Below are 26,383 nucleotides of genomic sequence, written 5' to 3'. Positions count from 1 at the left end.
AACTAGCAAACAGGCCCCTTCAGAGCGAGCAAGACCGATGCACTCGGCGAACACCACCACACGGCTCACACCCAAACCTCAAAACAACTCCCCACTGTCAAATGTAGCCTTTGCTGTTGGATTAGCAAGATGAGACTGCACTCGCCTCCTGACCATACAGCAAATGAACTGAAAGCAACAGAGGGGTCAAACATAGAGAAGGAAGGGGGGCGAGAGGCATACTGTGAAACTGCACCTCAATATGAAAACAAACCCATTCATATTTTACTTGCAGTGGAGCCAGAAAAAAATGAAATAAATGAAGCACCACAAATCACATCATATTAAAACAACCCCCCCCCCCCCACTCACTCTAGGAGTGCGTTTCATAAAGCTATCAAACACTCAAAGATGCTACGCTGGAGTTTACACAAACTGCATTGCATTTTTCACACTGGAATCACTGTACGTACAATAAACAATATTAACAGAAGACTTTTTTTTGCTTTTGAAACACTTTAACATGCAAGGCTAACTTTACAAATAAAAACAAAAAAGCACTGAAAAAAGCACTAACTGTTTGAAATGCTTAGTTTCTAAACATTTTCTAAAGTCTGTTTTCTAAGATTCAAAAAAGTGAATTTCAGAGTTTTTTATTATATTAAATATACTGGAAATGGTGAGAAACACAAGATCAGAATGCTACTGGGTTAAAATTCAGCTGGGATTAGAAAGCAAAGTCAGTTCTCAAAATTACATTACATAAGTGTTAGATTTCAATGTTCAATTGTTGAAAGGCAAATCAAAATTTTTTATACACGAAAAGGCAATCACAAAGTCATATTAAATAAACAATTTACAGAATTATTCCCTTTTCAAATAGGCTTTCCCCATAACAACTTTGACATTCCAAAAGTACTTTAAAATGCAAAATGAGAGGCATTACTTGTAATGTAATTGCAAAATTTTTCCTCCAAAAATGCTACCTTACCTGTATCTTCAATGAATTGCACACATTTTTCAACAAAGAGAGGTATGGGTTTCTCCACTGTAACCAGATCCTGTAGGGGCATCCCAAAGTAATTGCTTTCCCAGTTTCTACGGATTGGAGGATTTAATGGCTTTGTTTTCTTTTTCTGCAACAAGAAAACAGTTATTTAAGTAACAATTACGTTATACACAAGTAATATTGTAATTAACTTATAGAGCACCATTCAGTAAAATCAAACAAATCACCCATCTGTTGCACATCCAAGTTGGCAAGCTAAGTAAAAAACAGAAGTACTTTTACAATAGCATACATTAGGTAAAAAGAACCCAAATCATTTCTAAGATTTGGTCATTTTTGCATCAGATAAGAAGCAGGATGACCCAGTGTGGTAGAGACAGGGGCAAAACAGAGACAAAAATAAAAACATCCTACTTGTTTAGAGAGTTGCTGTGACTAGTCTTCCTAAATTATCACTCAGCAACACTCATAAGAAAATCTTCATTAGGCAAAACTATAACCATATCTCACCAGAAAGTTTTAGAATCAGACTGTTACTGAAGATTCTGAACGCAGTTCTCTCATATTAAAAATACTAGATAATCTCTATATTGCAACCATTCTAGAAATTCTAGACAGCATTCTAGACAGCATTCTATTCTGTTGATCTACAACCTGGAAAGTGAAAACTTGTCCAAAGAATAAAAAGAGAAAGCCATAACTCACATAAAATTAGAGTGCAGGAAAAAAGATGATCCTTGGAGGGCCACTCCATAAACACAAAATCAGACCTTTGCAAGATAAGACGTAAAGCTACAATAATAAATTTATTTACTATTTGCTATTATGTATTTTTGTTCTCTCTCGTGCAGTGTGTATTCAACTCTCTCCCTCAATATTCCCTTTTTATCTTGTACATGAGGGTGGGTAAACTATCCTCTGATACATAAATCCGGTGGTTGCTTTGAATCATGGAATTTGCACTTCACAAAACATACTGTTACAAATTGACAATACAACTTTGAAGAACTAAAAGATTTTTTTTTTTTAAGTATTTTAAAAATATACCATTTCCCAACTTGAGACTTTCATACTTGAAGCTGTATGTCTAGTGAATAAGTGAATAGCTAGCTCTGAACACAAAGACACGCTACTGTGCCAAAGACTTGCTTTTTGTCAAGTTGTTCAATCGGCTTCAGAAAAAAGTTCAGCTCTTATTTCTACCAAAATAAACTTCAGTGAAAGCTAACTTTCAGTCCCTCTCCTGCGCCCTGGGAAAAACGCAGTCAGCTGTTCTATTCCATCAATCATAGCACAACATTTTTGAATCAGCTTGTCAAGATAACAAAAAGCTTAAACTTTATCAGTGCAAAAGTAACTTTCAAAAATTCTTAGATGAAACAGTATTTTAAAAAAGTTCAGTATTAAAAAATTAGTCAAGGAGTACCTGAAAAAGTTAAAATATTTCAAATATTCTAAATTTTGGTGGAAAGATTATGATTTTGTTAATGGTACTTTTAGTTCAACAGACAGTTCAGCTGAATACACCCACTCCACACATGACACTAATATGGAATACAGGGAGAACTAATTTGGGCACAGTCAAGGATAATTTTGTAAGCTCCTCCTAAATCATAACAGCACAGTGCCAATAGTCATTAAGTGCTAATAGTCATCAAGCCACGCACCAAGAACCAGCACAAAGGTTCAAGTATGACAACTATGCCACTGCTTCACTGCATTAATTAAAACATCAGCCCAACACCATAAAGCTGAAGTCCTTGGTTTTCATTTAAGTTTCACCCAACAGCTGAGGGTGCAAGGCAGCCCTGGAGATCATCTAGTCCAGTCCTCAGTCCCAAGCAGGGTCACTTTGAGCAGGCTGCCCAAGACCATGTCCCACTTCTGAATATCTCCAAGGATGGAAATTGCACAACATCTCTGTGCAACCTCACAGTGAAATACTTTTCCTCATGCTGAGGAGGGACCTCCTATGTTTCAGTTTGTGCCCATAACCTCTCTCATCCTATCACTGGGCATCACTGGGGAGCCCAGATCTGGACACGCTACTCCAGGTGTGGCCTCATCAGGGCTCAGTAAAATTTGATTTCCTGTAATTGTGAGCTGCACTAAAGCAAGTTTCCACCACTTCCACCATGAGTTGCGCCACTTGCACCAGAGAAACACTAGTCTGAGGCTTCAGCCAGCTGTGAGACTTGAGAGTACAACGCACTTAAATACTATCTTTCAGAATCAGCTTAGAAAACTAACAAAGCCTTCAAACTAATGATCAATCCTCACTGCAGCCCAGCCACTTACTTGAACAAGTTCTTTCTGTTTAAAAGGGATGCTCCTCCTTTTTTCTCTCATCTGCTTCCCATCACGACTCCTGTCCTCATTTGCTTATCCAAAGAAAGTTCAGCCACTCCTCCTCTACCTCCCACACATTTCACTCCTACTTTTAACATAAGGGAAACTTTCTGCCTGTTTTCATTTGCATGGGATAAAAGTCAATATTTAAAGCCTATAAGGCAGATGATGGTCCCTAACATACCCTCTCATTCTTCCCCGCGTGCCTGTTTCAACTTTTAGAGTTCCTGCTTTTTACTACAATTTTTAAATTATGGACACCCAATAGGATAATTACAAATATAAAACTTTCAAGAGGGCAAAACCGACGAAAACTTAAAAGCATTTTGATTTTTCTCATACTATTCAGGAAAAAAAAAAAAGTGACACTAGAATATATAGTGAAACTTTTGAGAGTAATTTGCTACATCAATCATTGAGTTTATTTACACAAAAACACTTGAACACAAAAGTCCAAGCTGATTCTCCATCTGTCACATTCTTACTTTAGCCTCATTTAAAACAAGACAAACATACATAGCATATAAGTTTCTGACACTATTTCAGTAGTAGTTTCAACATACAGTTTTCACATACTTTGAATTTATAATGAGAGCTAACAAGTTGAAACATGGTAAAATAGATGTTCAACCTGTACTGCTTATATCACATGTTTTAAAACATGTCCAAGTAAGAGACATTAAGAATTCTTCCGAGTGCTACTGCATTTTTTTTTTCCTTTAATACTGAAATTTAAGTTTTAGGATGAATTTTAAATCATTTTAGATGATAATTTTAAAATCATCCTAATACAAAGGAAAAACAGAAGGTCATTCAGAATTCCTTGTTGCACGATTTTCTTCATTCTTTCAAAAAAACAGTATGGCTAGATTACAAGGTATATCAATTTAAAGTGTTGGTTTTTTCTTTAAAATTAATTTGTCAATACAGCTGGGCACTCAAATAGCTTTTTTCCAAGGGCAAAAGAAACAGAAGAAATAAAAAAATGACTTGACCTTGGAGAATAAAACTATACTGGCCAAAAACCAAACAAACAAAAGCTTTTTTTTTTAGTTTTACAAACATTTTAAAACGGGCTGTCAAAAACTCTCATCAATTTCCTTCTGATCATATAATTTATAATGCACATTACAGGATCTCTGTCATCAGAATTTGTTTTCAGGAGAACACTGGATAATTTTTTCCATAAAAAAAAAAAAGTGAGAGATATCCATACTAATCCAATTCCTATTTTTACAGAGGTGCTACAAATTAATTTTTCCTACCGACTTTATAAAGTAGTATTTATAAACATTAGTCAAAAGGGAGAGAAAATAAAGCATGCAGATTTAACATGAGGTTGTATTTGCTCCTTTGCAGAAATGTATTCAATATATGCTCTTTATATGCTGGGGAGGAAAAACCTCAGAGGTGGTTGTAAAAAGCAAAACAAACACACTATACTGCAGGGGGGAGGGCAGAGGGGAAAAAAAAAAAAAAAAAAACACAAACCACAAACCTAAATCAAGCAATTGACCTATTTTAAAATATGTTCACAAAGATAACAGCTCTAAATAGGCCAGAGGACAGGTAAACTTTTTGTCCTCAATTCTATAATAAATGGGTAATAATTGCAACTATTCTCCATGATTAGAGATTCCCAGTCCAAACAGGCAATAAAAACGATTTTCCTGCTGTAAATAAAAGCAATAAATTAAGACAAAGGTCCAAGATTATTTTCAGTTATTTAACTGTAAAACACATATACACATACTTCACACACACATGTATTTGTGTGTGCATATACATGTAGTTTCTACCAAACTTTTTTACATGTGAGAGAACACAGGGAGCACCATGAAAAAGCCAAAGAGCAGTTGAGAATTGCACCCCGAGTATTTGTGATACCAACGTAAGCAGTGAGAGAGCTGCAGTTTAGGATTACGGTGTATGAAAAAGTTCCTCCTGTCGCAAATGTAAGAAGGCTTCCACAGCAAGATCCTTAACTCTTAGGAATGTTCACTACTCTCTTACCCCTTGAAATTTCCTTCATTTCCTTTTGGTTGCTCCATACTGCTGAACCCAGTAAATTAAAATGAAGATTACTTTTTGTGTGCCTTCCAAGGCTGCTGCTTCTGAAAAGACTGGGGTGGACAAGCACACAAGAATACTCTATTCCAGAGCTCTTGAGAATTTTTTTTTTTTGAATGAACTTCATTATCATAACACCTATGACTGCAATTCCTATTTGCACTTTCAAAAAAGGACAAGGAGATGAACAAGCACAGGTATCTCTCTCAGCTGGAAAAGTTTAATTAGACAGGGTGAAAGAGTAGAGTCAAAGTTGCACATGACCGTTGTATTCTGCATTTAGTGAAGAATAGTAAGAGAAGAGCCAAACATGCAGAGCATGTTTATATAAGGGAGAATTCACTCCAGAAAATGTCTTTCATCTGCAAGATTCTTTAAAGAATAACAGCACAATTAACTAGGTGCTCTTCCATATGAGAAAATTTAACACAGACATTTTCATACAAGAAAAGGGAAATCGTAAAGCAAAAGCCTTTACAAATATTGGCATACAACATGCACTTGAAAACTTTCAAGTACAAAAGAAGCTCAAGTACAGTGAGGTACTACATACCAACCCAGCTAAGAAGTCTTATGAATGAAGCCAGCCTTACTTTCTTTTCCTCCTCCTCTCCCTCCACATACTTCTCTACCAGCATAAGTCTCCACATGTGAGCAGTATACACACAAGGCTAAAAAACAAGTTTTCCAGAATGCTTGAAGATGGCAGTAACATAAAATAGCATAAAGATGTACTCTGACAAGTAAGATTATGCTGGAGTGATTTACTACTTTCTCCTTTGAAAACATTCTTTTTTCTTGAGGCAAAGAAAATACCATGATCAGTAGGCGTTAGTAGGGTACATTTTAGAAAAGCATCTGATAGCAACATATAGGAAATTACCATGACAAGTGGAGACAGAGACGGGACAATATTCAACAACATAAAAGGCAAATTCACAGATTAATGAAAAACAATCACACACTCATAGACTACTAGAAATCTACACAGTGCTATATGGTAGGATGCCCTCATTTGAAAATCACCGAGAACAAGGATGGACCAGATGACAATAACTTCAATATGAAAGAGGCACATGCAATCACACAGTTGCATCAGGGAGCTACTTCTAGTACAGAACAACAAACAACAAAGCTTATATGATAAACTATTATGATCTTATCTGCAATGCACCATTTCAGACATGCTCATTCACAAATCTCACTTTAGTGAGATTACTAAACTCTCCTTGGTCTTCTAAAACACTGGCCAAGAAATAAGAAACACTCTTATTCCACTTGTTTTCAGCTAACAAGACAGTAAAAAAGAAAAAAAAATCACCATGAGAAAAAGGAAAACTGGAAACTGCAAGAAGCTGCACAACAATGGAGAAGACAGATAGGTTCCAGAGGAGTTTTAGGGAGTACTGAAGAGTACCCCTTACAGATCAATTATTTCTGCAATAATTGAAAAGCCCAAGAACAGTTCATTCAGCTCTACCTATTAATATTCTAGAAAATGAATTATAAATGAGATGTGAGCACACAAATGCTTACGGGGTTAGGAGCAACAACAATGGCCTAATAATTCAGGCCAAAGGACACTTACTCTGCTAGCTTCCATTTAAAATTCTCTCATGTCTTTTGGTAGTAAGCAATGTTTTGGATTTTGGCAGTAGTGTCATATGCTTGCCACAACTTTGTTATTGCTGTTTTTTTCCCAAAACAAAACATTCTTATCTTTGTTTCTGAATAGCAAAAAGCAGAACAATTCTGAGTATTTATTTCTGCATTTAATAACACCTCAAGTGTACACATTAGTTTTTGTTTGTTTTTTTTTTAAAAAAAAAAAAACTCCTACCCTTCAAGGTACCTGCCACTCTTCTATCTCCTTCTCTTCACTTTTTTTTCACCTTACTTCAACTACTCTTTATCCATCCCCTGCCTCCCAGCATCATTCTCACTGCCCATCTCCTTAAGACCTCTTATTTTATAAATTGGAAGGCTGGGGTCTGAAAGTACTAGGAAAAAATGAGATCAACAAGGTAACGTCTTTTCTTTGAAGCTAACATTTTAAAATATTTTCCTCCAAGAAGAAAACAAACACTAATTGAGAAACTTTTGCCATATTTAAACTTTAAAGCAACTGTTACAAAGTAGAAAAAAGTAATACAAAAATAAAAACCTAAATGTAAAATTTACATAGACTAATTCTGTTTCCAAATGAACACTGCTTTACATACTGAAGACTGAAGTGTGAAAACCTGAACAATTATGTATAAACTGCTGTATGAAGAACTTTCTGCAATACACACTTAAGTATAATGCAAGTCAATGTAACACACACAAGATCTTCTATTAAAAGCACCAAGCATTCAAGTGATTTAGCTATCAAGTTAAATTTGCTTTCTCCATTATTACAATAATTTTTATTCTGCCTCTAAAAGTCATATTTTCTCTAAATAACTTTAAAGTATCAGCCATAAACTATAACTTAAGATTTTTTAAAAATATATACCAAAGTAATAGCTAGAAGAGTGAAAAAATAGTTAACACTTGGAAGTCTTCACCACTACAAGAAGTTTTAACAGCCTGAAATCACCTGGAGGCGGGGTGCGGGTGGTTGGTAAAACTAGGCAGGGAAGCTAAGATCTAATTCAGAAAGTTTACATGCTTCAACAGAAACAGCAAAATTGGGAATTCTGCATCAAATCAACAAGACTGTAGAAGAATTAGAAATATTATTTTTCTATTACTATATATAAATATAGCTTAAGTCTGGGACAAAAAAAAAAAAAAACCACACACCACATCAAAATTTTAAAGACAAAATAAGGAGCAGTTCTTACATACTTCGACTCTTCTCACTAGAAGCACCCCAGAAGTTGCAAAAAAAGTGTAACACATCTCACCTAATCACATCTTATCAAAAATTGACAACTTACCTTCTTTTCTTCTTTTGTTTTTTGAGTTTTCTTCTTCATTTTTTTATCATCCAGTTCTTGATCTGAAGTAATTGCAGGGTTATCTATGCCACCCTTCCATGTTTCGACAGGTGAAAGAAGCGGGTCCTCTTCACTTCCACGATGTCTTCCTTTTCTTTTAGTTTTAGAAGTGGTAAAAGCCTCATCATCACTTGCATCTGAATGCGTTCTCCTATAGTAAGACTTAGCTTTGCTGAACAATGTCTTAGATTTATATTTGTATTTTGAAGGCCTTCTTTCTCCATGGCCTCTAGATAGTCTATCAGAATATCCATTTTCTTCATCACCTTGAGCATTTAAAACAATTGAGTTTCGAACTTTTATAATACGATTCTGACTATCATCCGGAACTGCATAGATATCATCTGCAAAGCCTTTATGCTTGAAAATAGTGTCAATGGGTTCAGCGTAATTATCAGATGGGTCTATATCTTCTGGAGGTGCTGTGGGCACTCGAGTAGGCTGTTTCCTGGGATTTTTACCAATGCCTGCCTCAATTGTTTTCAGAAGATTGGGGTCCAGTTTTTTCACATTTGTTTTTGGAACAAGTGGTTTCGGTTTTATTGGGGGAGGCACTTTATGGTTGCGTTCATGGTCATGACAATTGAGTGGTGTACTGTGAATAGGATACTCATTTCCTTCCAGGTCCAGTCGGTACTTTGAACGGTCACTAGGTGTTGGAAGCAACCGTACATCATCACCAATTGGACTATAAGGTGGTGGTCCTTCCGTATCATCCTCTGAATCTGGATAATTATAGTCAAGGGAACTTCCTCTGGGCGATCTTGGAAAAACATCTTCACTTGTATGGGTTGATTCCCTCGTGCTGTCTGATATATAAGAATTTTCAATCATGTTTTTCTTCTCCAACACATCACTGAAGAACAATGTGAAAACCTCAGTCTGACGATGATATTGAGATAATGAATACAAAGCTGTAAACTTAGCAGTAATCTCAGTTGCTATGTGCTCTCCTTCAGTCATTAGCTCCTTGATTGCTTCATTCTCAAAGAAGTCAGCCTGGCTATCAGTAACAGCCACTAGCTGGACTGGAATCGTATCCTGGACCTCAGAAAGAAATGCCCGAAGCATTCCCATAGATGCCTTCCGCTTGGCGGAATAAACTAGTATATATCCATGAACGAGTTCGTCTTTCCTTACGCCAATTGAGGAATGGTACGATAAAATAGTTATTTGTATTCGCCGCCTCTTTTCTCCTATCATTTTATCAAGCATCAAAGAATTACTCTGGCCAGCTTGAGCAGCACTGCAGGAGTGAGAATCAAGGAAAGGTGAAAGAATGAGATCCACACTGAATGGATCACCACACATGGCACACATCACAATCCTCAAGTCAGCTTCTGACAGATCTTTAATAGTGGGAACTGGACTTACAACATCAAAATTGTGTTTAACTGCTTCAAGGACCCCCCTCAGAGCTTGTTTAATTTGGGCCTCATTAAATTTGCGTGGATATGTACCAGCAGGCACATCTACAAAAGGACACTGTAATTTGTTGGCCAGTTGTTGACCCTGGTGTCTCAGAATAGGTAGATTCTTGCTAATGCTGTCCCTCTGATTAGCCAATATTAGTGTAAAGGAAAGATTAGCCATATACTTGTCTCTCCTTATCTGAGATGCTTCAGTCCTTATTTTTCCAATACACTCTCCAATAAAATTTAGTGATTCAATAGAGTTAAACACACAGAAACAACCATGTGGTTTGAAGGTAGAGGTCCACAGCTGAGTCAACAGGTATGGGGACTTTGCATCAACTGGCCTAAGATCTAGTTCATATATTTTTCCATCTAAGGCATACTCATCATCAGTGGACTGTGTGCGAATTTCATTTGCCAATTCCTGCGCAAGGCCATCTTTACCCAAAATGAAAAGATTAACTTTATCAATATTGGCACTATCATGGTATAAATTTGAGCGGCCATGGTCCTGTTGCAGAAGACTGTTGGCAAGTAACTGCTCTACTTTAATGTCCGTGCAATTTTGGCCACTGAGACAAGTCTCTTTAGTTGGGTGATAAACAAATCCTATGTGTTTAAGCAAAAGAGATTCTCTATCAGGTGCAAGTTTCTGTAAAGCTTTGTATCTAGGCTCTTCACTCAGAACTGCATGAATCTCACTCATTTTATCTGAGCTAGGCGTTGCATTAAGATCCAAGTCATAAAACAGCTCTGAATGTTCAAAAAGCATTTCCTGAAACTCCTCTTTGGCTTTTTCCACAATCTCCCTCTGATGCCTGCTATACACTTCCTTACTATCTCCATCAGTGATGTATTTGAATGCTTCATCCTCCATTACAAAACATAAAACTTCTTCCCATGGCTGTCCAGGTGAAATGAACTGGATTTTCTCAAGAGTTTTTTTGAACTTCTCCTTCATTTCAACTCTCCTTTTTTCAGATATAAGATGCTGTACATGGTTTTGATAAACTTTTTCTGCTTCTAGTGTAGTAAGAAGATCAAATGGAATCCTTCTGTCATTCACTTTATCTATATGGTCAGTTTCATCCCAGGGTGTTTTTTCAAGCACCACAAAACATGACTGGAAGTCAGACCTCTTCTCTATTAACTTCAAGGCTTCTGACCAGTTCAAGTGTTCAATCTCATCAAGATTCGACAGAAGAGTATTAAGAGCTCTTGGCAATGCATTAATGTATTCCTCTCTTCTTTTTCTAATATGTTCCTGTTTGAGTTGCTCTATGTGTTTGGAAAATGTATTTTTGGCCTTTTTTGTTCCTTCCAAGTTTATGTACTCCTCATAATCGGGATGATTTTTCAGTTTATTACTAACAGTTTTCCAAGTGGCATGATAGTCTCTCACAGTTTGCACAAGCTTTTCGAATTTATCCGTTGCAGTAACAACTAGTTGTCTTTGCGTTTTATAGGCATCCAGATAGGGTATTATTTTAGGTTTACCACGAGTTTTATCCATCATTTGTACCAATGCGGTAAAACATGTTTCAACATTGACATTGAATCTTGCAGATGTTTCTACTACCACAAGGTTCTTTTTATTCGAAGCAAATGCCTGAACTTCTCGCAGATAGTGATCCACACATTCATCACATTTCGTCGCTGCTATTATGATGGGTTTTTTAGATTTTGATAGTTGGATATAGAGATTATTAACAAATTTAAGTTGATCATCAAACTTTCTATTGCATCCTTGACTGACATCAATGCACAATAAAAAGCCATCTATGCTTAATTTCCCTTCAGGCATTTGTTTTTGCTCGAAGTCTTGCTCCAAGCCTAGCTGATCTGTGCAAATGTACATTAGTTTTTCTGCCGACTGCAACTTGGAGGCAGCTGCACGTTTTATATAAGGTTGTAAATTTGTACTCCGATGAGGCAAGAAAGTCTGATCATCAATGAACTCGGTCTGTTCGATGACATGAATTCTGCATTCTATTCCATCCTCGCCACTTTGTGTTACGTCACCCCAGTACAAAAAGTGATCATTGTTAACAACTCTTCCTCCAAAGTCAATTGTGCTAAGCACAGAGGTATGCTCGGGGTAATAATCATCTGCTTTTGAACGAACGAATCTATTGCACAAACACGACTTGCCAACTCCACAGTTACCTTTATCCTTTTCAGTTCCAGATAGTCCAACAACACTAATAGCATAAGATGGGGGACGTGGCTCTCTGTTTTTTGCCATCATAACTTTCCTCTCATCCTTCTGCTATCATCAAGGTAACTGTATGAGGTTTTCATTATGGAAGAGTTCCTACAAATTAAAGTTGTATATCCAGAGTTCCAGAAATAGCTGTCAGTTTTTCTTGCTTCTGCTCATCATGGAGACAACCTCAAATACTCAGGCTGGGGAAAGTCATCTTCCTACAAAAAATAAAAACAAAAATAGTATTAAAAAATCTGCAGAAACTCCCCTCTAATATTCAAAATAAATAAGATTTTTTTAGCTTGGTTACACTGAAGCTGTATTCAGCTGAGAACTCCCACAACTACTTCAATAGACCTCAAATTTGGATTTAATCCTGGTTAATGTTATTTCTAGTGTAAGTTAAAAGATAAGCAACTTTTAGACACATTTTAGCCATCACCTACTGGAATAGAGTATTTTGGGGGAAAAATACATTGTTTTCCTTCATAGCTTATGGGCACTAGGCATTAGAAAGCAGAATGCTTTACAGAATTCTCATTACCTGTAATGAAATACAACTGAAATTTCATGATAGTTAACTCTTACCAAGAATAAATACAATACAAATCCTGAAAACTCACTCATGTATATAGCTTCCCCAAATAACACGCTTACTGGTTTGAATAGTTACTTGTATGTACATTTGTTGGTTTGGTTTTAGGTTTCAATAACAAAACTTTCAAAATAACAAGCCGCAAAACCAGGAAGTTGACAATGTGACTCAGTCTGTACCTATTTGCAAAAGTGAATTACTGTATTTGTATATTAATGGTAAACCACTTTTAAAGAGAATTCCCAAACCTGACTTTTAAAGAAAAACACAGACATAGAAGATAAAAGTAACACTAAAATTCTGAAACTCAAAATGTGCAGCATAGTTCCCTTCCTACTGCATCTAGGAGAAACAAAAGCTCTGAGTAGTTCTAGACAAAAACAAACATATCTCTACTCAAACTTTCATAGAATTACAAGGTCCCATTTTTACTGATGCTATCATCCCGTATAAAGATTACTACCAAGTCTTTTTTTTCCTGAATATAGTGCATACATACAGCAAAAGCAGAGATATTTACTGTTTTCAGGAAAATCATATTATACACAAAATAACTTTTTTTTTCCTCGTTTTCTTGATGGAAAGAGAGCTGTCATATATAACTATAAAGGGAACGCACAGATTGTGCTTAACATTTTTTCATGTATGGAGTACACAATCACGGGATAAATGCATCTAAACACATGCATCTGTAAATAACCAAGATGTGAAGGAAAACATTGTGATGGTGCATCAAATCAGAGCTTTAGCTTCAATACTTGGGTCTTACTACAAATTTTGCTTTTATCTTTGTCACTCTAAGGAACACCCTGGTAACAATTCAATGAAAACTGTTCTGTACTATCATCTTTTAGTTCAAAAAAGATCATAAGATCTGTCGCCCAAAACTCTCTCAAAAACTACTTTAATACTTGCCAAACTAATTCATGATTTTTTAAACTAATCTGAGCTTAAAGTAAGTCATGCTGCACTAAACAAAATATTTGTATCACTAGAAGTTATAGTAAGAGATAAAAGTAATGAAGCCTTTCATAATATTATACAGAATCAATGCCTGCTCAACAGAGCTTTCTAACAGTCTATTAAAACCGGAAACAAAAAAACAAGTTCTGAGCAGAATCAAAATACTTAATTAAGAATCTCAGTAATGAAATTCTTTGAGCTAAAAATACATACATCTTTAACAAAAAAAAAAAAAACATCCTTTTGGTTATAGAAATACCATAGTCAAGAAAATTAAGTACTGCTTATACCAAAAAGTATGAATTTCATTGCGAAATGAAGGTGAAAGTAAACTCAGCCTTATTTTTAGGCTTGACAGAGGTTTTATATTAAAAGCTGCGAAACTTTTGCATTTTAGGAATAATTTTCTTTTTTAAAGAAAAAAGTTGACAGGACATAATCACAGAGAGAACTTATATTCAAATGTTTATTTACCTTCTTAAGACACAGAGATTTTAGAGCTAACACAAAGTCACTCGGAGAGCTAAAGTACCTAGCAAGAAAACAAACCCTTCACAAGCAGCATTTGTATTATACATAAACCCACTGTATCCTTTTCCTCCTAAAATGAAGCTTACTATCATGACATCATTCAAACTATTAAAATGAGAGGTTTAGGTAGCATTTCTACCATAAAATGTTTTCATAAAGCAATACATCTGACATGGACTAAACTGGAAAAAAAAAATCTTCATCCACAAGATTTAGTCTGGAGGATGTTACAAATTGGAAACAGCCCACCAGCAATAATTAGTACATTCAGATACCCTGGCATCCTCACATAGCAAAGATTATTCCTCACCCAGTAGCAAGTGTTTAGTCAAACTGATACAGTTTAAGACAGTAAATAGGAAGAAAAGGTGAAATGGGGCACAAAAAGAAGGTGGGGTGAGGAGGGTAAGGTAAAGAGGGTATTAAAAAAAAAAAAAAGTGCCAGCCTCATTAGATTTCTGATACAAAAGGTTTTCAACATAATGGAAGTTCCATCGGTTAAAGATTTTTGAAAACAAGTTGATTTTTTTTTCCTTCAAATGTTTTCTACTTTGCACAGAATTAAATATATTTTAGATAAATAATAAACCTGGCAAATAATGCTTCATAAAACTTCATAATGCTTCACATTCACTGTATAGTCACATCAAGTGGCTGAAGAAGATCCTTCTGGTACGCCATCAAATTCAAGATACTGTATAATGTGTCGTCCAATAAGGACACATTGAGGTACTATAAAATGTGTCCTTCAACAGACCCTTCTGTGAGTGAGCTAAAAAACAAACAGTAAGATCCATTAGTAATTTAAAAATTGTGAAAGTTCACCCAAAAATCAAAGAAGCTACAGTTAGGCATCAGAATCATAACCTTAATTTTAGACCCACCACATCAGTCAGAACTGAGAGTCTACGGTGGGTCTTTCTTTTAACTTTAAAAGACAACTATTAATCACTAACTAACTGCAATTTCACAAATTAAACTTGGCATTTTAACAAGAAGTTGCCGAAGTCTCTTTTGAAAAAAAAAAAAATGACTACAGTGCCTCAGATAATGCAAATAAAAATAATTTAAAAAAAAATCACTGATCACCTGTAGAGTTTTTAATTCTGGAGTACCTAGAAATTACTTCTATCAGTTTAGTCTCAGTATGTACAAAACATATAAAGTGAGTATTTGTCCAAACGTCAAATCTTACTACTAAAAAGTATAATTACTTCTACCTCAAAATCCTATTACCTCCAGTAAAGCATTTATAAATTGGAAATTGATAGCAAAGTTACATTTGAATATGGTGAACTTTCAACTAGGATACAAACATATCAGCATAGCTCTGATAAATTCTGATTTTACCAGAGGGATGCTGCTATAAAGTAATGAAAATGGAACAGGTATAAACTCTTTTTGAAGTTTGCACCCACAAACCAGACTTGGAATGCCAGACCAATGACACACGAGTTACAAAGCAGAAAAGAAACTTGAGGCACTTGTCCTGGATTAAACCACTTTTAACGAGGGAAAGGCATGTTCTGGAGAAGACTATGTGAAATTGCTGAGAGAAAAGGATCTCCACCTGCAAGTGGGCACCAGGGGAAAACTACATCCTGCAGCATAGGCTTTACTACAAGCCAAAGCTAAAACACAAGCCCCACAAGATTAACTGGGAGAATTTGCAGAGGAAAACCCTACTTTGAAGCACACCACTCAAAATCCTTCCTCTGAGCAAAATTCTAAATGCTAGCAGAGGATATCATATATAAGCAACTAATAAAGTGGCATCAGCTATCACTTAAGTTTTTGAGGCTGCACAGGAACTTGCAGCTGCATTCATAACAAAGGAAGGCAGAAACTTTCTGATACTCAAAAAACATCAGCTTTTGATGACTTTCTGAAACTGCTTTCCGAACCTCAACAGATCTACTATCGGTAGACGCAACACTGATCAAGCACACGACCACAACACTCCAAAACTGCTTGTGACTACAACAAATTAAGAAGGGGAAAACAATGCCGCCAGGGAAAAGGAAACATACGTTTCTACAGACCTTTACTCACTCTTCATTGTTGCCCAGGCGAACTTTTAGTCAGGGATCACTATTTTTCAAGGTTAGCTTCAATTATCAGAGTTTTGTGCCAGCATTTGTACGTTAGTTGGTCATGGCAAGCCTTCCAAACAAAGGCACACATGAAAAAAAGATATCTGTCACATTCCAGGCTGCTTTGCACATTACGTGAATATAGCAATTGAAAAAAACACTGAGACCTCTGATGTGGATCCCAAAGTCAAACCGAGCACATTCAGCATTTCAGTACCACTGAAATGTTTTTTGAATGTACAGCACATTCAGGTATCAAGAATCTTGATTTCAAGGAAGATATAACTTCCGATTCAGGTTACTGCTGACAGTAAATACATATACTGTCATCCCTTACTTCATACTTTTTAATAACCAAAACTAGGAATCAGAATAAGTACTTAATATGGTATCTGGACTCCAACACCCACATCGGTAATTGCGGCATCAAAACATAATTTAATTTTTTTAAATTTGATTAAGAATAATAAAAAAATATTTTTGTGTTTTTAAATCTTTTTCAAGCATATTCCCTGGTTAAATTCTGCAAGCATTGGTCAACAAGATGAAAAATAAATTCAAAATTATTATCAGCAGATAAGCTCAACCAAGCAGTAACAAGAGAAGTCTCAGTGGTACTGTGATCACTCGTGCTTAACTAAATGGGGGATAAGAATGGATTACCCTCATTGTTATTTGTTTCCAATCTGGTTATGATAGTCAACTACCATTTTTAGAATTGTGTAACCACAATAATTTTTGACATAATAAAGCACCATAAACTGATAAAAAGAGAAAAATGATTGTTCAACTTGATACTACAAATCAGGGCAACACATTCTACGTTCTTAGCTCTCTCAGTAAATTTACCAAATTTCTCCTATGAGTAGTTTGAGGAGGACCTCCAGTGTATTACGTCCAGAATTAAATCAAGGCCTAGACTTTATATCTCATCTCAGAACATCATTCCTCGTCTGGAAAAAGTTTCCCCAAATTATATCAAGATACAATACACAGATGAACTGCAGAGGCTCCAATTATCATCGCTACACAAGTCTGAACCTATGGCTCAAGGTATCTATCTCCAGATTTTCAAGCACGTGAGAGCACTCTATATAGACACAAAGCCTTTATTTTAAAGGCAAAATATATTACAATCATACGGGGGAAAAAAAAAAGTCAAACCCTTTTGCACAGGACAAGCTTCTACTCAAGATAGCTATACTACTCGCAGAAGTTTCTTAGTGTGAGACTATCTGATCATGTTATTTACAAAGTTATCAAGAAAAAAAAATAAAATCACAAGAGAACCCACCAGTATTGCAAAGGGTATCCAACACATAACTGATAAAAAGAAGAGAAAGAAAATGAAAGAGATGAGGAAAGAGAACTCAAGGTAGGCATAGAAATAGTTAGAATGCATTTGCCAGAAAACGAAAGATTAAAATCCTGAAAATGGCAACTACGGTAATTTTCACCAATTCGTGTATCATGGTGTTAGTTAATGAGGAAACACAGCATAGGATCTAGAACCTGATATTATAAGTTATAAGACTTTAATTCAAATAGTTATTTGACCTTATTAAAAAAAAGTCACGTCTTCCCAGCAGCTTTCACCTGAGTAAAACGAGAATCCCTGTTACCCACTTCTTTTTGAACTATGTAATAAGCAAATTAAAAGCCATATGGTAAGCAGCAAATATTATGCATAATTGGCAAATTTACATAGATTAATACTAAGATGAAAAAATACATACACGTCCAATACTGTGCATAGGCACTTGTTTTTACTTTTAAAAAAGCAAGCTAGACGGATGCAGAACTACAAAAATGCTTGGGAATTGTAACTCAAACTTAAGAAAATAATTCCAATTTATCATAAAATCCAATACCCAGCAATAGTGAAGGAGTAATTATTTAACTTCCACATGGAGAAAAGCACAGCAAACTTTCATATTCAAAATAATTTCACTACAGTTGCTTCATAACTTCCTGGCAAGATTTTTGAACTCTTTTTCTTCCTCCTTTACCTTAAATATTCTATTAAAGATCCATAAAAATAATGAAGCGATGAGAGGATTCAAAGAATAATCTGCCAAACGTAATACTCTTAAGAGTACTTTCTAAAACAAATGGAGAAAAAAAAAAAATCTACCTTTACATTGACCATGAGGCCATACACTGACCTGTAGGCTAAGAATTCTCAGGGGGAAAAAAAAAAAAAAAAAAAAAGAAGTATCAATTTGCCTCCTTCACACTGTTAATAAACACAGGTAAAGAAGAAATCTTTATAGTTGAATGTATAGATTGCAGGGTTATTGGGACTACTTGTAACTGAAGGGGTTTTGCTTGTTTGTTGTTAAGCACGGCAGGATGCCTTCAGAACCGCAGTTAACCCGAGCCAGAGCAGCGCCGCCGCCTTGACGCGCCTCCTCAGGCCGGGCGGCCGGGCCGGCGCTATCCCGGGACAGCGCGGCCTCCCGAGCCCCCTGGCGGCCGCGCGCCCCGCGCAGCGCCGGGAAGCGCCGCCGCGCTCGCCCTCGCGCTCGCGCTCGCCCCGACACGCCGCGCTGCCGGCTCCCCTCGGGCCTGTGCTAATGGCCGCGAGATCTGCAGCTTGCGAACCGCCGTAATGACGCTAGCACAACTTAATACCGAATATTTGGCTTTGCAAACTTCCATTCTTTCAGTAAAGGTCAGGCAGTTTCATTCCTGAACGATGCCTTATACACATATAATTCTCAGAACACACCACGTAATGGTCTATTAAAAATAATGATGTGGTCCATGCAAAATATTCCTGAAGGATGTCACTATATACGATTTATCTTTTGTTAAGAAGGTACCTTTGAAAGTCTTAAAATACTACCAGCATCCTTTTAATACCTTTATTAAACGAGAGAGAAATATTTTAGTACCATCTACTCAAGTAACAACTCCCAAAAGGGAAACTTATACAGAACAATCCATCATGATGATTGGTGCATTTTTTTGCTGTAAACTTTGCACATGGAGAAACAACTACGTTCAAGACAAGTATGTTTTCTTTTCAGCCTCAAAATATGCACACCATTGGACTCCATTCATGCTAAATGCAGGATTTTAAAAGAATTCAGCCTGAACATTAACTATTTAACTGGATTATGTTACACACACAACACCTTTAGGAAAAAGAAAGTCCAGCACCAGTTAGAGGTAGACATTTGGTTGCAATTATTTACTTTTATTACACTGCTGGCAGTTATTTTATGCAGGGATACTTTTAAAAAAATGCATACTATTTATGTTGGTTTGTTCCAAGTTTAAAAGCAACTTGTTATAATACAACAAGCTCATGATAACATAACAAATGCTAAAACAATTCCGGAGACTCGGTGAAGTAATACAGACTCTTAAAAAAATCTACTATACTTACATCATACTCAGTTAGGCTAGAGCAACACTGAGCCTCAGTGTAGTACTATAAAAAATTTTAGCACATCTTAAAAATATTTTTCAAAGATGGCATAAAGGAAAATATATACTCTTAAAAATGCACCTGGATGCTTATTTGTAATATACTAGTTTTAGATAAATAGTCCAAGTTTTAAATATGTATGGTTTTCGTGAGAAAACACGTAACTGGCCACTGATGTCACTGCTGAGAACAGCTCCCACATAAAAAGCCTTATGAAGGTAAGACAGCACAACAGGAAAATGCTACCTATTAACTCCTCACTCGTTTATAAAATAAGTATACAAGTATCAGTGTTGTGACTGGCTTCAATGCACAGGTTTAAAATGGACGTGCACTTGACCAGCAAATACTGCTTTACTGTTTTACTCTGAAACGTAGAGTTTTTAAATGTCTGTTGAGGATTTTTATTAAGGAAAAAAAAACTGAAAAGGAAAATCCTCCAATTATCTGCATGACATTAAACTCAAGAACACACACATACCCCCACAGGCCTATTTTGGTCTAGATTAAAAACGCTTGCCTCCTACCTATTAAGCAAATCTTCAACGCTAAAGATACCAAGAGCAATACAAGAGAGGGCAAAGGGGGATACGGAGGAAGGGTGGAGTGGATTCTGGGGGGGATGGTGGTGAGTGCATCTTCCTGAGTAAACAGCCTTTCTTCTATATTTAATATAAGAGAGTTCCTCCCCCCGTCCCTTATACCCTCTATTTAACAAACTGTGGTGTTATATCTGTGTATCGCTGGTGCTTTCCTTGGGTGGAGAGTCTAAAGGTTATGCTGGCTGAAGGGATTCAAAATGCTTGAAAGCTGCAAGACTGCAACTGGCTACCCTATTTCAAAAGGCTTAAAAATCCACCTGGTGGAAAAACAGAAATGCACACACATCATTAGGAGAGTGAAGTTTTCCCGAGATTTAATTTCGAGCAATATTTTGAAGGTGAGGAGAAGGAGGAGGAGAAATGACAACTGCTTGAATCTGTTCGAGGAGGAATAAGAATAGAGCACACAGGAATGAGTAAAAGAGGGGAGAAGAGAGGGGAAAGAGATGCAGGAAAAGGGGAGCAGAAAGGGTAAGAGGAAAAAAAAAAAAAAAAAAGGCAAGAAGGAAGGAAGGAAGCCGAAGGAGAAGAGAGGGAAGAGAGGAACGAGGAAGGAAGGAGCCGGGAAGCTCCTCTTCCTGCCTTGCTCCCTCCCCGGAGAGCCGTGACCAGCTGGCAGCGCCGCACGGCCGCCTCGGACCCTCCCATGGCCGGGGCCTCCATCACCTGCGCGGGACCGCGCGCCCCCTGCCCGCCCCGCCGCCCGGGGGGCGCCCGCTCCCCTCCGCCCGCGGCCCCTCCGCCGCTTGGAGCCGGCGGCCGCCGCCTCCCCCCGCCGCCCGGCCCGGCCCGGCCCGCTCTGCCGCTCCGGGCCGGCTCCCCGGGGAGCCGCATTCCTGCCCTCACCTCGCGCCGTCGGGATCCGGCTCCTCGGCGGCGGCGGCGGGAGCAGCAGCATTCCCGGGACGCTCCCTCCGCGCCGGCGCCCCCGGCGGCTTCTCCTCCTCCCCGCGGGGCTCCCGCGCGTCTCCGGCCCGCGGCTCCCGAGCGCTGCCGGCCGCCACGGCGCCCGTGCCGCCTCCCGCGCCCCGCCGCGCCGCTCTCGGCTCAGTAATGGCGGCCGCCGAGCCTCGCCGGCTCTCGCCTCGCTGACGGAGTCTCTCTCTCCCCCTAACTTTACCTCAGCAGCTTCCCTCCCCTCCCCTCCCCCCTCCCCTCCCTCCCTCCCGCCGCCGCGGCTCAGCGCGCGCCCGCCCGGCCAGCTGCGCGTGCGCCGGGAAGCGCCTCTTCCTGCCCGCCGCTGGATTCCCTGGGAAGGCTGGGACGGGGCGCGCGGCCGCCAGCTGCGCGCGCACGCGCGGCGCCTCGCCCCCGCCCCCCCCCGCCGCCTCGGCCTGGGCGGGCACGCGCGCCGCGCTCGCGCCCGCGCTCCGCGGGCCGCACGCGCAGCGCCGCGGGTTCGAGTCCCGCCGCTTGCAGTGAGTCAGGCTGCGCGCTCGCATGGGGCGAACTTAAAGGTGCCCGCGTGCGTCAGGGGAGCCTGGCTCCCAAAATGCGCCTCTTAGTGCCAGGGAGCTCCCTGCTGCGGCAGGGCAGGTGCCCGTGCAGGTTCCCAAGGGACAGACACGGTTCCTCCTCTCCCGCTCCCTGCGAGGGCAAGAAGTGCCCTTATACTGAAAGTGGCCTCACGCTAAGGAGAGCGCAGAGCCTCTGCAGCCTCAAAACGCCACCCGCAGTCCCTGCTCCTGGCCTCAGGAGGCTGGGAGGCAAGTTAAGGAAACAGGGAAAAGGGAGCTCTGTTGGGGCAGAGCAGAGGAAAGCCCCAGCTGCGGGTGCTCGGCCCCGGTTCCCTCCCTGCTTTCCCTGTCACGCTGCATATGAAGTGCTTTTTTTCAGGCCGCAGGCCTGTAACAGGCCACATCTTTTCTTTCGGGAGAGCAAAACTCACAACTCGGTGGCCCACGGGCACAGGGTGCCAGCGCGCCCGCAGCAGCGCCTCACTTTGCCAGTGGTACGTGAGAGTCGTGGAAATCCAGGAGTGGGCTTAAGCTGCTGAATTGAGCACATGTTTCTCAGCATTACCCCATTTGTCACCATTCTGCTGATGCACAAGGGAGGGCGAAGGCTGGTCACTAATGCTGGCAAAGGGTAGTCGTGTCCTGCTGTCCGAGTGGGGGCTCAGGACAGGCGGAAGGCAGGCGTGGGACACAGGGAAAAGCATTAGTAGGCAGATGCTCATCTATTCTATCCCCTGCAAGAGGCAGGGAATTTAGGAGCAAAGCAACCTTTATTACTATGACTGTTTTCATGCACACCTGCAAAGGAACAAACTAATATTTCACCTCCACTCTTATTCTTGCACATCCCAAATTTTGAACATTTTACTCATCACCATAATGTTTAATAACGATGATTCATTTTTGTGCAATAGCATTCATGATATGCACACATGTTAAAGTTACACCCGAAAAATTAGGAAATTAAAAGGTTTTAAAAATTTAGTGACTTCCTAGTGACACATTTTCTGTTAACTTGCACTTTTGAAAAACTTGCAACTAGCAAAACCTGTTTTTTGCTAAATCAGGACAAGCAACATTGTGTGGACACTGCATTACAATGAAAGTATTTGTAGCAATTTATCTTAGGTAAGTCCTGCCTAAACAGATGTAAAATACTTTTATACTGTAATCACGGTATCTACACAAGAGAGTTGTTCAGATTTAGGCCTCTCCCGTCCACCTTTTTCACGTGCTAGCTTTCTAAAAACAAAAGAGCTAAGGAAGCGCAAAATCATAAGTTACTTTTAATTTGAATTACCAGAAAGTTTGTGAAAATTTCTTAGGTTTTTTGTTGTTGTTGTTGTTGTTCAAAATATGTAACTGGAAGTCATTCCACATTACCAGAATTAAAACCTTATGTTGATATTCATGAAAAATTCCTTTGAGAATTCTTTAATAAAATAGGAGTTTTAGGGAGTGAGATCTGTATCCTTCTGAAACTCTGCATAAGTATTAATTACCTGAAGCATTTAGTATTAATAACTTCTTTTTTTCAATCTTCTGTCGTATATAAGGCCTCTTGTGTAAGAACTGCTTGTATCACATTTTTGAACCTGATCTGAACATTAAACTCAGTCAAAAGACAAAAACTCCAGCGAACTGAGTCAGCTTACAGAAGTCTATAAAAATATTAATGAAGCAGGACACGAGCTTGAGAATAGCAGGAAGTCTTGCCCAGTAAGGTCAAACATAAAGCAAGCAAGGATGAGGCCGAATGCTTCAATAAGAGGAATATGGAAATACCATTAGCTATGGAGAAGACAGAGGTACTCTCTTCACAAGGATGAATAGTGATAGGGGAAAGAAATAGGCATCCAGCACAAGTTTCTTCTGAATAGTTCTGTCTGGGTATAATAAAATTTGTTCTCCATGAAAACACCAGAGAATTGGTTGAAACTTCCTTGCTGGGAATATTTGAGCCTTGGCTTTATGTAATCCCAGATAACCAAGTCTAAGGCCCTGCTTTCAGCAGAAGGTTGGACCAGACAGTCTTTAGAGGTCCCTTGCCCAGCTCACAGTTTTATGTTTCTGTAAGTTCCACAGTCTAGAAAATCTGTGAGGACTTTCCTCTCGCTCACTTAAGACAGAAGTAACCCTCCATACACACCTCTCCCACATCCAGAAAAAAAGAGGATGATTCCTCAATTTATTAGTCCCCTGCAGAGACACCATCTACTCTACAGGGTATCTTCTGCAAGAGAAAGGAGCCGGTTTCTGGGTATGACTCACAAAGAGATTTTCATATAGATGTTGCACCTCAGATCACTACAATATGAGGAAAGTGATAGGCAGAAACTCCATTTGCTAGTTGTCTTCTAAGAAGGATGCAAAGCTCTGCTGGCAGGCTGCACTAGGAGCCCTTCTGCGGTTCTGCAGAGGTTATTAAACCTTTTGATTTTAGATAAAGCCACTGAAAGCAGCCAGTGACACCAGCAAGCAGAGTTAAAAACAGATTTGTGACACAGTGTTTTTCCTAGGTTCTATAAAATTTGTAATGTTTATGATTTGATGTAACTATTGGGTGAAGATATACCATATTCGTAAGCTGTGCAAGGTTTCTAAAATTTTGCAGGGAAAGTGGTTAAAAAAAAAAGGAAACCCACAGAAAAAAACAGTAGACAAGCAGGTAGTTTTACACCTTCTTTTACACCCTCTTAACAGTTAGAGATATAGAGCTACTTAAAGGCTTCAAATCACAAGCAATATGAAAACAACTTGATCCAAGGATTTCTGAACATGATATTTTATAAATATAGTTCAGAAATATCTTTGAATATTTCACAGAAGCAAATTCTTTCAAAAATCTGTGAGAATAACGAAGCATTACAATTTGGGAAGTAAAAATAAAGTATAATAATGAAATGCAAAAGTAAAAATTAAATATCATAATGAACATAGATTAGTATTTTGTTAGTTATACAGGAAGACATCTCTGATGAATGTTTTAATAAAGTTTGAGAAACTGGGAAGAAAGATATTAACAATACACAAACATTGTTATTTACAGTTTATTATTATTATTTGAGCCTTTTTCTGTAGCAAATTTTCTCTTAGAAACACCCTAGTGCTGTAAGGATTGATTTTAATCACAGATGAAACAAGCATCTTCCAGATACCCAGAAACATGCAAAAGCTGTGCAAAGAATAGATTGTTTGCTCCTCTCTTTCCCTTTGGACAGCAGGACCTTGAAAGCATAAAAAACAACAGCAACCACAACCCACTCTTTCCCAGTCTCTTTCTTTTCCTTTCATGAAGCAGTGCCAAAGGAGAGAAAAAAAAAGTTCATATCTCAATTTCCCCACATTTCTAGAATTCCGTGTTTTCAAACCACAAATCAGATTAGCAGCACACAGGCTTCTCACTGCTATAACATTTTCTTAATTGCCTTTGCTCTTCTTTCCTTGCTTTCTTTACACAGATTGAAAGTGTAAGGCAAGCAGTCTCTCCAGTGCGCCCAACCAAAGATCAGTGTGCTGCTCCAGACTGTGGAACATGAAATCTGCACGTATTATTTTAGAACAAGTTGCTTCTCAGACCTCTTCCCCCACACCCCTCATTAAACAGCAGAGCTGCCAAGTGTCTCTTACTTCAAGGAAAACCCACTATTTTGTATGAAATTTAAGAATCTGTGCTATAGCACACACATTCCTTCTATGATATGGGGATTTATTGCATCTCTAGTGAGAAAATCTTCAGACGCTTCAAAATGTTCTACTGTTTATACTCATGTTAAGTTGCTGCACCCTATGTGAAATCATTCCTATACAGGAAGAAAGGGCAAAATAGAGGTGTAATCTTCCATCTCCATCTCCATCCAATTTATTAGGAAAAAAAAGTTTAGTTCCTAATAAGAATTTCTTAAATATTTTCATTCATTTATTAAGAGACTCACATCATCAATGTCAGAGGGACAATTTTTCATCAAGATGATTGGTTTTGTGATTAGTGCTGCACCTGCAAAGACAAATAGGGGTAGAATAGTCTATTTTCTTAACTTTCTCCTAATCTTCAACCTTGCTCATGTTTGGGTTTTTGTTTTGTTATTTTGATTAGCATCTTCAATTCATTTGGATAACCTGCCCTTCCAGAAGGAATAATGGGAACATCTTCAACCATTGTACTGTTCATGCAAAGTCAAGCAATTCTCCCCCACAGTGCTCTTAAGGATGTTTCACATGCCGTAGGTAAATAGAAAAAGACATTAATAAACAACTAATTAACCACAGTTTGGGTTTCCAGAAGTCAGTCATTTTGGAAATAAATTACGGAAGATTTTCTTCACTTACATTTTATTGATTTTTGTGCAGCAGAATGATATTTTATCTATTGAAAATGGAAATGTAAATAAATATTTTAATATGCCAATGCATTATTTTATACGAGCTGAGCATATGCAACAGGGCTTACAAAAATGATCATTTACTTTAATGATTTATCCATCAAGATTATTATAATTATTGTCAAATTGGTATATTTTTATTTCTTATCCCGTGATTTCTCTATGCTTTGAGTGTGAGTGACAAAACCAACATTTTTTTTCCACATCTGTAAGCAAATCAAGCAGTATTCCAAAGCAGGCTACAGAGGGTTTTTTTTTGTCTCCCACCCATGCCTATACATCACATTCTTGTCATCTTGATCAGTCATGTGG

The 26,383-nt window shown here is 38.4% G+C and overlaps 1 protein-coding gene across 1 annotated transcript in view; it reads right to left on the bottom strand.

Annotated features, from left to right (window-relative positions):
* Positions 1-21,351, bottom strand: part of ARHGAP5 (Rho GTPase activating protein 5) — a 35,319-nt gene extending 13,968 nt beyond the window's left edge. Inside the window, exons 1-3 of the mRNA XM_088529235.1 lie at positions 21,079-21,351; positions 8,332-12,230; positions 971-1,115 (exon numbers count right to left, since the gene is read on the bottom strand). Coding sequence (XP_088385361.1) covers positions 971-1,115; positions 8,332-12,054 — 3,868 coding nt within the window. The 5' untranslated portion in view covers positions 12,055-12,230; positions 21,079-21,351. The remainder of the gene's footprint in view (positions 1-970; positions 1,116-8,331; positions 12,231-21,078) is intronic.
* Positions 21,352-26,383: the final 5,032 nt, after the last annotated feature.

Source organism: Tinamus guttatus, unplaced genomic scaffold (genome assembly GCF_059628265.1).
Source record: "Tinamus guttatus ecotype Peru unplaced genomic scaffold, ASM5962826v1 Tinamus_guttatus_pri_ptg000327l, whole genome shotgun sequence".
In the NCBI taxonomy this organism is placed as follows: Eukaryota; Metazoa; Chordata; class Aves; order Tinamiformes; family Tinamidae; genus Tinamus; species Tinamus guttatus.
The sequence above is the reverse complement of the archived record's forward strand: the minus strand, read 5'-3'. Positions and strand labels throughout refer to the sequence as shown.